Below are 15,107 nucleotides of genomic sequence, written 5' to 3'. Positions count from 1 at the left end.
GACAAGACGTACTTACTCGCTGTTGCTTAACTGGAGTTTTTTTCACAACTAATTGGTGAAGTACTTTATTCTAGTTTTGAGCTTTCGCTGTGCAGGGTTTCTCTTCACACAAATACTTGAACTCTTTTTGATAACGGATTCTTTGTTGATGACTTTTTGATAGTTTTTTGAATTTCCCTTTGACCAATTCAAAATGGCTGACCCTTCACAAGTCCCAAAATTTAGGAAGTGCAATGCTAGGGACTGTTCAAGGCGTCTTCCGAAGGCCTCTATCGACCCTCACACTGTTTGTTCCAATTGTCGGGATAAAACCTGTCAATTGGAAGATCGGTGTGAGGAGTGCGTTGGGCTTTCGGAATTCGATTTTATCGAATTCCAAAAGTATACACGTAGGCTAGAGAGAGATAGAGTTAGGAGAAGTTCTTCTCGTTCTATTGATATATCCTCTCCTCATGCCCCACAACCTATTCCTTCCCCTGTAGTGGTTGCTCCTAACCCCCCTCCTGGCACTCAGGAACCTTCGATGGCTGATATGATGCGTGCCATCCAGGCTCTGGGTGAGAGAGTTGAGTCCCTTGCTAGTGACCGTAATCAGCTCATGGCGGATGTGAAGGAGCTTAAGTGCAAAAGTGCAGTGGGAAGTGCTAAAGTGCCGAGTGATAGTGTTGTGGATAGTGTTGCGTTTGAGGGTTCGTCTGTTCGTGCCTGTCGTCCTCCTAGTCCGGGACCTCTTGCAAGCTCCCAAGTCCAGGGGAGAAGCAATGTCGTACGACAAATGGGTTCGAGAGGCTTTAATCAGCGAACAGACGTTCCCTCCGTGGTATCGGGCGTATCTACCCAAGATCGCTCCTACCACACTAAGACGAGAGAGCCCATTTATACCTCGTCTTCGGAAGGTGTTTCTCGCAAGAAACCCTGGACCAAGGTCTCACGACCGTTAAAACGCAAGTCGGTCCCTTCAGCGCAAGTCCAACGGCCCGGTTGTAGCCACTGGGTCAGTTCGGACTCGCTGCCGTCATCCGATGACTGCTCACCGCCTAAGAGAGGCAAAGCGGTACCGCTTCAGACAGTAACACCGTCTGTCGCTGCACCTGCTCCCGTAGACCCTAAGTGGTCTCTACTGCAAGACATGCAGTCAAAACTGACGTCTCTTATGCAGGACTTTCGTGCGGAGAAGGTTGCTGCCGCACCAGCTAGTGCAGTACCTAGCCTACAATCTTCCACACGATCGGTTGTGCGTCCTGTGGACACTGAGGTAACCTTCTCACGCACACCAGTTGAGAGAGTTCCGCCACCCATGCGTTCCAGTGTGATTTGCCAGCCGCATGTTGACGTTAAGCGACGCACGGAGGTCTCAGTTGACGTTCGGGAGGTTCAACAACCGTCAGAGTTGCTTTGTTTTGACGCGGTGCGTCAACCTCCGCAACCCAGTGTGGTTTCCACTGCGCACCCACATCAGTCCAGACAGTCTGGAGTAGACGCTGTGCGTCCCTGCGCTGCCATGGTTGTTGCCAGCTCACAGACTGGGCAACAGTTCCATGACGTTGCGTCCGGCTCAGTCACGCATGCACCCGTGCGACCGGACTCAGCTAACCAGCCGTTACCCACTCCGTTGCCGTTTCCTCATCAGTTATCGGATGAGGGACTTTCTGATGATGATGTTGCTGCACACATAGATGAACCACAATCAGAATTGGACGAGCCTAAGTCTACTCAACCTTCTTTGGACTTTAGGAAAGTTTTGGCCATTTTCAAAGAGATGTTTCCGGACCAGTTTGTTTCTGTGGCTCCTCGTTCTCCTCCGTCAGAGTTTGTGTTAGGCATGCCGTCTACCACTCCTGCCTTTACTAGACTCGTCCTCGCACGCTCGTCCAAGAGAGCTTTGAGGGTTATAGGAGAATGGTTGCAGTCCAAGAAGAGTTTAGGGAAGACAGCCTTTTCGTTTCCCCCTGCTAGACTCTCTTCTAGATCGAGCGTCTGGTATGCCACGGGAGAAGTTCTCGGCTTGGGAGTTCCTGCCTCTGCCCAGGGCGACTTCTCAAGCCTGGTAGACTCTCCCCGCCGCCTTGCCATGAGACGCTCAAAGATATGTTGGTCATCTTCGGACCTGGACCACCTTTTGAAAGGTATCTTTAGGGCCTTCGAAGTTTTTAACTTCTTAGACTGGTGTCTAGGAGCCCTAAGCAGAAAGATCTCTCCGACAGAGAAAGAGACTTCCTTGCTCATTATGTCCTGTATGGACAAGGCCGTACGTGATGGGTCTAATGAGCTTGCTGCATCATTTGTGTCCGGAGTCCTTAAAAAGCGTGAAAACCTATGCTCATTCCTTTCAGCTGGAGTTACACCGTGCCAGAGATCCGAGCTTCTTTTTGCTCCTCTTTCCAAGTGCCTTTTTCCAGAAGACCTGATTAAGGAAATAGCCGCTTCATTGATACAGAAGGACACTCACGATCTTGTTGCGTCCTCCGCTCGCAAAGCTACCCCTTTGCCTACCTTGTCAGCTAGACCAAGGATGGACACTCCAGCGTCCCGTTTTATTCCGCCCTTTCGTGGCAGAGCCTCCAGCAGAGGAGGTGCTCGTGCCGAAGGGAAACGAGGAAAGAAGAAAGGAACCAAGTCCTTTAAGGGCAGAGTCTGACTGCCAGCTTCTTCAGACAGCAGTGGGAGCCAGACTCAAGAACTTCTGGCAGACCTGGGAAAAGAGAGGCGCAGATGCACAATCTGTGAAGTTGCTCAGAGAGGGGTACAAGATCCCTTTTGTACGGAAACCCCCTCTTGCAACGTCCCCCATCGATCTCTCTCCCAGGTACAGAGAGGAAGACAAGAGACGAGCCTTGAAACAGGAAGTGTCTCTTTTACTAGAGAAGGGAGCGGTGGTCAAAGTCTCGGACCATCAAACCCCGGGATTCTACAACCGACTCTTCTTGGTGTCAAAGAAGACAGGAGGGTGGAGGCCGGTGCTAGACGTCAGTGCTCTGAATGTCTTTGTCACAAAGCAGACGTTCTCCATGGAGACCACAAAGTCAGTTCTAGCAGCGGTCAGAAGGGAAGACTGGATGGTCTCTTTAGACCTAAGGGACGCCTACTTCCACGTCCCCATCCACCCGGACTCCCAACCTTTTGAGATTCGTTTTCGAAAAGGTTGTCTACCAGTTTCAAGCCCTGTGCTTTGGCCTAAGCACAGCTCCTCTTGTGTTTACGAGGCTGATGAGGAATGTAGCCAAATTCCTTCATTTAGCGGACATCCGAGCCTCCCTCTATTTGGACGACTGGCTTCTCAGAGCTTCTTCCAGTCGTCGCTGTCTGAAGGATCTAAAGTGGACTCTAGATCTGACCAAGGAATTGGGTCTCCTTGTCAATATGGAAAAGTCACAAGTGGTCCCATCCCAAACTATTGTGTATTTAGGGATGGAGATTCACAGTCTAGCTTTTCGGGCTTTTCCGTCGGCCCCCAGAACAAGCCAAGCCCAGTTATGTATCCAGAACATGCTGAAGAAGGAACGATGTTCAGTCAAGAAGTGGATGAGTCTGATAGGGACGCTATCATCCCTGGAACAGTTTGTGTCATTAGGAAGACTACACCTCCGTCCTCTTCAATACCACCTAGCATTTCACTGGAAAAAGGACAAGACGCTAGAAGTGGTCTCGATCCCCATTTCCGAGAAGATGAAGTCTTGCCTGACTTGGTGGAAGGACAGTATCAGCCTAAGAGAGGGTCTTCCCCTGGCTGTTCAGACTCCCAACCACGTTCTCTTCTCGGACGCATCGGACGTAGGCTGGGGCGCGACATTAGACGGTCGGGAATGTTCGGGACTATGGAACTCGAGTCAAAGGATAATGCATATCAACTGCAAGGAGCTACTGGCAGTTCATCTGGCCTTGAAAAGCTTCAGGTCTCTCCTTCAAGGCAAAGTGGTGGAAGTGAACTCGGACAACACCACTGACTTGGCGTACATCTCCAAGCAAGGAGGGACCCACTCACTGACGTTGTACGAGATCGCAAGGGACCTGCTCATCTGGTCAAAACATATCACTAGTTACGAGGTTCATCCAAGGCAACTTGAATGTCATGGCAGATTGTCTCAGTCGGAAGGGGCAAGTAATTCCAACAGAATGGACCCTCCACAAGGATGTATGCAAAAGACTTTGGGCCACTTGGGGCCAACCAACCATAGATCTCTTTGCAACCTCGATGACCAAGAGGCTCCCAATATATTGCTCACCAATCCCGGACCCAGCAGCAATTCATATAGATGCCTTTCTCCTAGATTGGTCGCATCTAGATCTATACGCATTCCCACCGTTCAAGATTGTCAACAAGGTACTGCAGAAGTTCGCCTCTCACGAAGGGACAAGGTTGACGCTAGTTGCTCCCCTCTGGCCCGCGAGAGAATGGTTCACCGAGGTACTTCGATGGCTAGTAGACGTTCCCTGAAGTCTTCCTCTAAGGGTGGACCTTCTACGTCAGCCACACGTAAAGAAGGTACACCAAAGCCTCCACGCTCTTCGTCTGACTGCCTTCAGACTATCGAAAGACTCTCGAGAGGTAGAGGCTTTTCAAAGGAGGCAGCCAGTGCGATTGCTAGAGCAAGGAGAACATCCACCCTTAGAGTCCACCAATCGAAGTGGGAAGTCTTCCGAAACTGGTGCAAGTCAGTATCTGTATCCTCGACCAGTACCTCTGTAGCTCAAATAGCTGACTTTCTCTTATACCTGAGAAAAGAACGATCTCTTTCAGCTCCCACTATTAAGGGCTACAGAAGCATGTTGGCATCGGTCTTCCGGCATAGAGGCTTGGATCTTTCCAACAATAGAGATCTACAGGACCTCCTTAAGTCTTTTGAGACCACGAAGGAGCGTCGTTTGGTTACACCTGGTTGGAATTTAGACGTGGTACTAAGATTCCTCATGTCAGACAGGTTTGAGCCGCTACAATCAGCCTCCCTGAAAGATCTCACCTTAAAGACACTTTTCCTGGTATGCTTAGCCACAGCTAAAAGAGTCAGTGAGATTCATGCCTTCAGCAAGAACATCGGATTTTCGTCAGAAAAAGCTACATGTTCACTACAACTTGGTTTTCTAGCCAAAAATGAGCTACCTTCTAGACCTTGGCCAAAATCGTTCGATATTCCCAGCTTATCGAATATGGTAGGCAATGAACTAGAAAGAGTCTTATGCCCTGTGAGAGCTCTTAAGTTCTATTTAAAACGAACTAAACCTTTACGAGGCCTATCTGAAGCTTTATGGTGTTCAGTTAAGAAACCATCTTTGCCTATGTCAAAGAATGCTTTATCCTTTTTTATCAGACTGTTAATACGAGAAGCTCATTCCCATCTGAGTGAGGAAGACCAAGCATTGCTGAAGGTAAGGACACACGAAGTTAGAGCTGTTGCAACTTCCGTGGCCTTTAAGCAAAATAGATCTCTGCGAAGTATAATGGACGCAACCTATTGAAGAAGCAAGTCAGTGTTTGCGTCTTTTTATCTAAAGGATGTCCAGTCTCTTTACGAGGACTGCTACACACTGGGACCATTCGTAGCAGCGAGTGCAGTAGTGGGTGAGGGCTCAACCACTACAATTCCCTAATTCCATACCCTTTTAATCTTTCTCTTGAAATGTTTTTATTGTTGTTTTTTGGGTTGTCCGGAAGGCTAAGAAGCCTTTCGCATCCTGGTTGATTTGGCGGGTGGTCAAAGTCATTTCTTGAGAGCGCCTAGATTAGGGGTTTTGATGAGGTCCTGTTGTATGGGTTGCAACCCTTGATACTTCAGATCCTAGGGGTCGATCAGCATCCTAAGAGGATCGCGAGGCTCCGTAAGGAAGACGTACTTAAAAAGGCAGAGTAATTGTTCAAGTCGAGTTCCTTACCAGGTACCTATTTATTTTGTTTTTGTTATTTTGATAACTTCTAAAATGAAATAAAAACTCTTAGCTCATAAAAGTGTAAACATATATTGCTGGTCTCTACCCACCCCCCTGGGTGTGAATCAGCTATATAATCACCGGCTAAGTTAAATATTGAAAAATGTTATTTTGATAATAAAATAAATTTTTGAATATACTTACCCGGTGATTATAAATTAAAGGACCCTCCCTTCCTCCCCAATAGAGACGCAGTGGAACGAGGAGAAAATTGAGTCTTTGTTTACATTGAGTACTGGGTATCTGGACGACAGATGGCGCTGTTGGGCACACCCGCAACCTGCGTAGCGATCGCTGGCGAGTTTTTACCTTAGAGTTGTCTGTCGGGCAACAGAGTTGCAGCTATATAATCACCGGGTAAGTATATTCAAAAATTTATTTTATTATCAAAATAACATATTCCTGTAACTTATTGTGTTTACTAATACAATACTATTCGACAATAAGTAATGTAGACCATTTCCGCATGCTTAATCAAATTTTTGTTTTATCTCAGGGTCAGATAGCAGTGTCCGGCAGTCTTTCCGTGCTACTGGATTCCATGTTGTGTGTTTTGGGCCCCCTGACTTGCCTCACTGCTCAAGTGGAGCAGATGAGAGGGGCAGTGCCTGAGACAACATTAATGACCATTCTGGATAACATTGCTTATATAATGCCTGGCATTGTATAGATTAAGTAAAACCATTTCATATAAACTATGTCATCAAATTATTATATATAGGTACTTTTGTTATTTCTTACGTCCACTAATCAATAACACATTTTGAATTTACATAAAATTGTTTTATGAGGATTTTAGTTTTTCAACATATAGCAATTAGCATCAGTGGGTTATTATTTTGACCTCATCTTGGATAATGAGATTACTCCTCTTATAAAATTTCATATTAAGTATAATTAGTACAAATGTAATATAGTAACAAAATATAAAAAGATTTTTATTTTTTTTTATTTCACACCCTTAAGTGGTCCTAATTTACAATAACATTATGGTGTATTACATTGATTTTATATACAAGAGCAAACAAAAGCTGTACAATTAGCCCTAGAGTTCCTAATTTTGTGAGGTTAAAGGCAAAAGGCTAGAACAATGAAAATTAATAGTAAACTGAAATGGAGGGGGAAAAATATGAAATACAACGAATTGAAAGGAAGTGGGAGAAATCGTGTATTTAAAAGTTCCTACTTTGTGGGATACTTTTGATTTGCTATAAAGATTCCTGTTGAAGCATTTCAAACAAAGCTTCCATCCCCCAAAAGAAGAAAATAAATGCCAGTAAGAAAAAGCTAGAAGAAATTCTAGGATTTTGGCAAAATAAATTTAAAATGTACTAAAATACTATCTTAGCATTTCCTATGTATCTGTAGCTCTGATGAATGTAACTAGTACAGGGTTTATATCCAGCAACAAAGCATATTATTAAAACTAACAAGATACAGTAATTGAAAAATGTTAAGAATATGTTAGCCATTTTCATTAAAAATATAAAACTTTATAAACTCCAGGTCAATCAACAATAAATGTTTATCTGTTGCAATCTGTAGCTAATTCCTGCATAAAAATATAAAGGAAACATACGTTCAGGAAGTCGCAAATACACAAAAAGTCACAATACCAATCTACTTTTCACAACCGTAAATGAATTTTTTTTTTAAGTTATTGAAAAATCTTAGATGAACCTTGTCAGTATGTTTTGAGTTTTGTCAGTATGTCTTGTGTTTTGCTCACATGTTGCCTGTATGTTTCTTTCATCTTTTGGTATTTACTAAAAATTCTGAATACCATCATCATTACCCCAAAGCACAGCGCTTCTCAAATTGCTCTTAAAACACAGACACAAGTGAAAATACATAGCTACAAAAAGAAAGTTGAATTGTTGGGTATAATAGAGAAGTTATTCAGCTACCATAGTTGCAAAATGTGTACAAGATGATGATCATGATCCATTTACAATGCCTGAGTAATTTATTAATAATGTACTGTTATGTGTAAAATAATCATCAGACACACACTCAGTTTACTACTGTGTCTCATGTATATTATATCATTAGTGTGAAAAGAATTTATAAAATGTGTATTCAACATCAGTCATTCACAAGAAACTGTCTGAAAAGTTTACTTTTCAAACTAACTACCACACAGTAAGTTACTCATTTGTGAACAAACAATTATTTCAAAACTACCTTTGTACAGTGTAACCAACTTTTTTTTATTACTTCAAAAAACACCTGATTAATGAAGATTAATTTGTGTAATGGCACTTTAAATATTAGGACATACATGTTACTCTAAAGAAAGCACATATATACACAGATAATAGTTTAAATTTTTTTTTAAATAAATACAAGGTAAAAATATTGAACATGTTACTTGAGTAAATTTACAATTATTAAATGAATGTTAAGTAATGCATTCAATATGAGATCTTTTACAAACGATCAACATCCCAGTCAGCTGTGTCAAACAAAAATACTCACGAGATGTAAGTTTAACACTGCTAAAAGTAGATTTCTTACTTTATCATCAATAACACCCAAAGTTTTGCAATCAATGGGGAAGCCCCATTCCCTCAATTATTGATGTAATTGCCTGTGTTCAGAACTCTTACAATGTTAATTTACAGTGAAAGCTATATATTATACATTACATTAGTTATCTTTAATTTATAGAATGCAGTACATCATCAGTGGATAACTGATCAAATATTTACTTATATTAATGACCATGATTATACAGTATTATATAAGTGGATTCAAGTTCACACATTTATGGTATCTATGTTTTCAATGTAACTCTCAGATGCTGAATCATATTCAACATCAAACCTAACTTTCTTCTCTTCCCTTGGAGCAGCTGATGTACGGAGAGAACTCTTTCTGGGAGACTGGGGATATTGCTTTGATTTCTGATTCTGGAGAAACATTTTGTATTCATTACAGTTCCTTGGCCAGTAGCCACAATATTTCTTTTGCAAGTCCTGCGAAACTAGTTCGTCAAAACTGAGACTGTTGTTAATACTTACATTATCGATTAGTGTTTCCACAGACCTCAAAGAAACCTTGGCAATGGTTTGGAGTTCCTCCATGAAACTGGCACTGTCTTCTGAGTCAAGGTTTGATGATAAAGAACAATTTGCTACGTCAAATGAAGTTTCACGGATACCAGCAAAACACAGTAGTTTCTCCAATCTTCCCTTTAGCTCTTCTGCTAGTCTTCTCCACATTTCAGAATTTAAAGCTGGAAGGATATATTGTTATTAGCATAATACTTTTATATACATAGGACAATCTTAATAAGAATTTATCCAATTAAAATTTACTATAAAGAGAACCCGTATAAATTTACTATATATCAGGGAGTCTGGTTTTGTATTTGGCATAAACTAATGCTGCTGAGGAGTGTCTGCTCTCTGAATAAAATAAAATCAATAAAAAATAAAGATATATTTTTACAAACAGGATACACCATACCTTGTGGCATCTCAACATGTTCTCCAATATTAACCAGAGACTTTTGTAAATGAATTATTGTATCTGAAGCAGATTCTACCTTGAATACCCATTCAACTATGATATCCCTTTGTTCGTCATCTGGGATTTCCCGCCCATATTCAACTGCTGCCTGTAATGGAACCAAAAAAGAAAAATCTGAGGCTTATTCTTCATAGTCCAGCATTATTTTGAATATCCACAATTCTATCCAAGCAGCCTTATGCTTATGCTGGCGTTTTGCCCTGAATTTTGAATTATGTGCACAGTCTTTAAGTAGTTTTGTTTCAGCAAAATATGGACAAATTGAAATTTTTTAGTATTTTTTTTTAAAGGCAAAGCAGGAATCAACTGTGAACATGTTTATCAAACTACTTACATTAAGCTTAGCAAATTTTCTCAAGAATAATGCAATGTTATGCATGGCAGCCTGAGCTGCCTCTAAAACTTTACTGCTGCCTGCAGAGCTGAAAGAAAAAACAAAAATTACCTTCACATAAGAGTTAGAAGTGTTAAATTAGGCCTGTTTTATAGAAGATAAATTTTTATTGATAGAGATTAATGTACAAATAATCCATCAAATTTCTCTTCGATATAAATTTGCTCTTATATTCATTCATCTATCTCTAAGTTTTATGAACTGATGCTAGTCCCAAGCTTAAAGAAAGGAGTGTAGAATATAAGATTAATAACCTATTAGGTCAAAGAAAAAATCCTATTGATTTAGTACATGAAGCAGAGGCTCCCGATGGTAAAACAAAAGTAATAATAGTAATAGTGAGATTAGCATTTGTGATTAAGGTAATACAAGTAAATTTCTCATTATGTTTCATGTATACTTTTTATTTTATTTTCAAAGTCTCGTATTATAATTGTGAAGTGACAATTACTTTATGACAGTAATATTTATTGAATAATTTTTAAATACTGTATAGTACAGTTATCCCTCACCATATTGCAGTTCACCTAATCCTCCCTCAGTACACCGTGGATTTATTAATACTGTATATGTAAATCTATATTGCAGACTTCTCTTTTATCACAGGTTTCTAAGGGCAGATAACTTTTATATTTTTCATAATTTAATTAATTTTTTGTTACAATTAGTAAATTTTGGGCTTAAAAATTAATAAAGTAAATTAAAGTAATATTGCATTTACTCGCGTAATATTTGCAATTTTGCTTCTTGTGTAAGCATCAAATTTTCACAGATAAAAATTTACTTTATCATGTATCATGCAAGTTCCAATTTTGGACCAAATTCTAATAAACTAACCTCTTTTTCTCAAACTATTTAATCCAACTTCTAGTTCAATAACTTGAAAAAAATATGGAAAAGTATTTGCTCCGATGCAAATAAAAACCCTTGTTATTTTGAAGGGTCCACTCTGTTGTTGTTTTACCAAGACCAGAATTCTAAGGGATGTGCGAGTCTTTGGTAACATTGTATAGTTACCAGCTAGCTCATCTACTCCGGGCGGAAGTCAGTGTGATGATTGTGTGGACAATCCAGCTAGAATAAGATCATTTGACTGTACAATTAATAGAGGATTATGATAATACCAACAGGCTAACATATTCCCGTGAGCTGACTAAGCTCGAGAGAACACCCCTTTATTTCAGATACATATTAGAAATCATGGGGCTCTCTCTTCCATAGTGAAAGGGATATCACCCATAACCACCTGAAATTTGTCACCTAAGATAAATAAGAGAAAGACAGAGATGATGAGAATGGAATATGCATTGGAAAATGAAATACTGGAAGGAAAAAGGATTAATGAGGTGGAATCATTTAAATATTTATGAACTATGATCGCTAATACAGGGTCTTCAGGATTGGAGTTTAATGAAAGATTGAAAAAGCAAATTAGACAATGACTAGATTAAGTAAAATTTGGAAATCAAATCGCCTGAAATTACATATAAACATCAAGCTATATATCAGTATAGTGAGATCGGTGTTAATGTATGGACATGAGTCGTGGTATGACAATGAAACAAATATCCAACAGATTTTGTACATTTGAGAACAAAGCCCTCAGAAGAATATTGGGAGTTAAATGGCAGGACAGAATTAGAAATGAAACTATTAGAGAATAATCAGGTGCTATATGTGGATGAGATCATGGTGAGGGGTAGATAGAAATGGATTGGGGATGCTCTTTGCACTCCCCAAGAGAGATAAGTTACCCAAACATTCAACTTGGCTCCACAAGGCACTAGAAGAGTTGGAAGACCCAGACCTACATGGCTGAGGACTATGAAGCATGAAGTAGATGATGAATGGAGAAGTATTGATTTAAAAGCTCAAGACACAGACGGCTGGCGAAATATAACCGAGCCCTTTGCGTCAATAGGTGTTGGAGGAGGTGATGATGAATTTTATGCCATTGAGAACAAAACACCGAAGGAGAAACATTAAGGTTACATTCTTCACGGGAAGAGTCCATCTTACTGGAGGAAGCTTGTTATTTGTTAGGGTGACCTTATTTTAACACCAAAAGATCTGGAGAGTAAGTCCTCTTCTTGGGGAAAATGACCAACAGGTCCCCAAGAAAGGTACAACGATTATATTGTTGACCTGAAGTGATATGAGACCCTGAATGGGTCACCAAGACTAGCATATAGGCCTAGTGGGAGTGCGAGTCTGTCACTGTGTCAGCAGATCCACAAAAGACAGAGCTCTTTCTCTTTTACAGGTACTGAAAAGAATTTGCTCTTTGCAAAATGGAGCAAAGTTACAGAAACAAATGTACCTTGACCACACATTGCCGAACTATATCATGAAACCATCAATACATTGGCATCTAGCAAAAGGCATATTACCATCCTCATCTAGACTGGCATATAATTTCCCAGGTGCATCTAACAAAACTGCTGCTATATTAACGTCAGCAATGTATGTGCCAAAAACAGACACAAGTACCTTGAGGAGAACAACAACATATTGTGGAAACAAGTCTGCCATTTCCTAGTTTTTCTTCCCGACAGCATTTCAGAAAACAACACCCTCATTTCAAGAGGATGTCGGATTCTCCCCAAGTATTATTCGACATCATGATTTAGAGAAGCCAGATGGGAAACCCCAGAAACATCTTGATATTCTCCCTCAGTTTTCAAATTCTGAGGAAGAGATAAAATCTTTCCTTCCATTCCCGTCTTATTATGAGCACGAATCATCGGCTTGCGAGACGTGAGGTTATGGACATCCATCCTCTGTACCCTCATCACAGACCCTAACGGCAATAAGATAGAGGAAGGATATTCCGGAGAAAATAAAGAGTTTGAGATCTCTCCCAAAACAAGAGGTCAGTACATCAGGGAAGGAACAAAATACCAGTCCTGATCACAATCTGGGACTCACCAAAACAATAAGAATGGCAGCAGAGGCATCTATGATAGCCCAACTGTAGGTAAAGACAACTTGAGACCCTGGGGTTTATCTCAAGGATTCCTTCATATATTAAAGGTTAATCATCACACAGTACACTCATCAACATTAATTTCTCAGACATGAGCCTAAAAGATACATAGTACCATGAAATCAGAATGCTATAAATCAGCTTACCTTTTACAATCTGACAAGATGTTGGAAGAATGTACTGCTGAATCTACAGATTTCAAAAGTAATAATTCTAGTCCACATCTTAGTCCTTCTGTGAAGTTCACACACAAAGGGTCACCTGAAAAAATATATACAGTACTTGACTTACGAACTAAAAATAAAAAGCACAATGCTAATACAGTAAAATCATGACTATAGAATTACATGAGAAAAACATAGTAATATGTACACAATAAATAAATATAGAATACAGTCTGAAAAATAAAATCTTTTTATAGTAATGTGTATTTTTCCTAATTATACAAACCCGAGTCCTTTAATAGGAGTATGACTTCAGAAAAGCTGGAACAGCTGTTAAATTTTTAACGAGGTGAACTTAGTTGACTTGTGGGTAGGTCTTCTTCCTTTAATTAATAATTGTTCCAACACGGAGTACTTACCTCGAACTACTTTCTTAGGAGTATCTGGGGATCTCCTCCCGACCGACCAGAATTTTGTGTAGTTTACCCTACTCCCGTTTTCTATGCGGGGTAACCTCTGGCGGAGTGATATGCGCCACAAGGCAACCCGGGGTCAGAGAGCAAGCTTGCTCAGGTCTCGATCTCAAGTAAGTTTTCTGGTCGCGTCGCGATAACATCTCAACGCGCTCTCCTTATCCAGTGCGACCCTTTGTGTTCCCGACCCCCTTTGTGTCTCACACGGTCCTAACGTGGTCCCATTGTGCTCTTTCCATACCCTTTCTCTCTGTGTTCCTGCGTCTCGCGGTGCCTTACTAGTGCGTGATTAAGCATCCCCGTCGTTGTCCCAAGCCTATGGCTGGTAAATCGTGTGGCGCTTTTCTTTCGAAGCCTGAAGTCGACCCGCACTCCTTGTGTTCGTCATGTAGGGGCAGCGTGTTCCCCTACAGCCACGTGTCCGGAGTGCGAGTCCTGAAACGAGCTGCAGTGGCTGCGCTACGGCACCAAGAAGAAGAAGGCGTCCAAGAGGTCGCCTAGGAAGCCGAGCGTCTCCTTGCCGCTTGTTTCTCCTGATGCTTCGTCAGATAGAGCTTCTCAGCCGCCTTCCCCTACCCAGGATAGGGAACGATGTAAGTCAGTTGCGGGGAAGAGGCCCATTGCTCTTTCCCAGGAGTCTGAGATACCTGCTAGTGGGGATGTTTTGTCGGTCCAGGCAAGTGGGGGGCCTGAGGGAGGGACGGGAGTGTGTTCGGAAGACGGAGTCCTGGTGCCAGCAGGGCCCGTCTCTTCCGACGATACTATGTGGGGGAAGGCTGCTGCAGCCTCTTCCCCCGCTTCATGGGCCTGTATTTCAGGTACGTCTACAGCCGGGGGAGACGCCGAGAAGGACTCGCCGCCGTCGGATCCCCTCTCGTGGGCACCGCCGAGGATGCCCTTCAAGTCGCCCATGAGGCTGGAGGAAGAGTTCGAGGCCTGGTTCCCCAGCAAGAAGTTGCCTCGCTCTCCTCCAGCACCTTCAGCAACGCTCCCTCCCGTCTTTCTGGAGCCTTCGTCGCCTACGGATCGACACGTGGAACCACCAGCAACGCGGGATGACTCGGAACCTTCGGTATGGTCCTACAGGTCTTCGGGCTCCTCGTTTGAGTCATACTCTTACTCCTCGGAGGATGGAGCTCCAAGGGACCAAAGGAGAAGACGAGACAGGTCCCGCAGGAGGAGGTCCCGATCCCGTTCCCGTTCTAGATCTCGCCACGTCAAGAGGCACGCTAGATCCCCCAGGAGGAAGAACAGAAGAAGCCGCTCCCTGAGAGAGGAATGGGTGCGTGTCGCCCTCCCGCGCAGCCACCTCCTGGGTGCTTCAGCAGTTCCAGGTACCTCTGGCTGGCTCCCAAGGACTCGTTCTCTCTCCACAAAGTACGTCCCCTGCTGCAGGTCCGAGCGTCGGAGGGAGTCCTCACTTAAGGGCCCCAGGAAACAGGCATAAGTCCGAGAAGGTTCCGACTCCATCCGCCCAGTAGAAAGAGTCGCCCCTTCGGCCTAGCAGCCATGTCCCAGCCTCCAAGTCTTCGATAAGCCGTCCGGAACGCGAGAGACATCCAGCAACCACGAGGAAGCCCGCAGAAGCCTGGTCCCCCGTGGGGAGAGACAAGCCCAGGACGGAGGCCTCCGTC

The 15,107-nt window shown here is 42.5% G+C and overlaps 2 protein-coding genes across 4 annotated transcripts in view; one reads left to right on the top strand and one right to left on the bottom strand.

The window, feature by feature from the left end:
* LOC137623207 (HMG box-containing protein 4) overlaps positions 1-6,863 on the top strand; it is a 96,842-nt gene extending 89,979 nt beyond the window's left edge. Inside the window, exon 10 of the mRNA XM_068353924.1 lies at positions 6,419-6,863. Coding sequence (XP_068210025.1) covers positions 6,419-6,592 — 174 coding nt within the window. The 3' untranslated portion in view covers positions 6,593-6,863. The remainder of the gene's footprint in view (positions 1-6,418) is intronic.
* The window catches only part of LOC137623206 (kinesin-like protein KIF14), a 224,063-nt gene continuing 215,811 nt past the window's right edge, over positions 6,856-15,107 (bottom strand). For 2 of the 3 annotated variants that reach the window (XM_068353920.1, XM_068353922.1), the window contains exons 27-30: positions 12,983-13,097; positions 9,791-9,878; positions 9,394-9,544; positions 6,856-9,160 (exon numbers count right to left, since the gene is read on the bottom strand). In XM_068353920.1, coding sequence (XP_068210021.1) covers positions 8,682-9,160; positions 9,394-9,544; positions 9,791-9,878; positions 12,983-13,097 — 833 coding nt within the window. In that variant the 3' untranslated portion in view covers positions 6,856-8,681. The remainder of the gene's footprint in view (positions 9,161-9,393; positions 9,545-9,790; positions 9,879-12,982; positions 13,098-15,107) is intronic. The other variant, XM_068353923.1, reaches the window with a different exon arrangement.

This window comes from Palaemon carinicauda, chromosome 30, assembly GCF_036898095.1.
Source record: "Palaemon carinicauda isolate YSFRI2023 chromosome 30, ASM3689809v2, whole genome shotgun sequence".
Lineage (NCBI taxonomy): Eukaryota > Metazoa > Arthropoda > Malacostraca > Decapoda > Palaemonidae > Palaemon > Palaemon carinicauda.
This window is presented reverse-complemented; position numbering and strand designations above follow the sequence as displayed.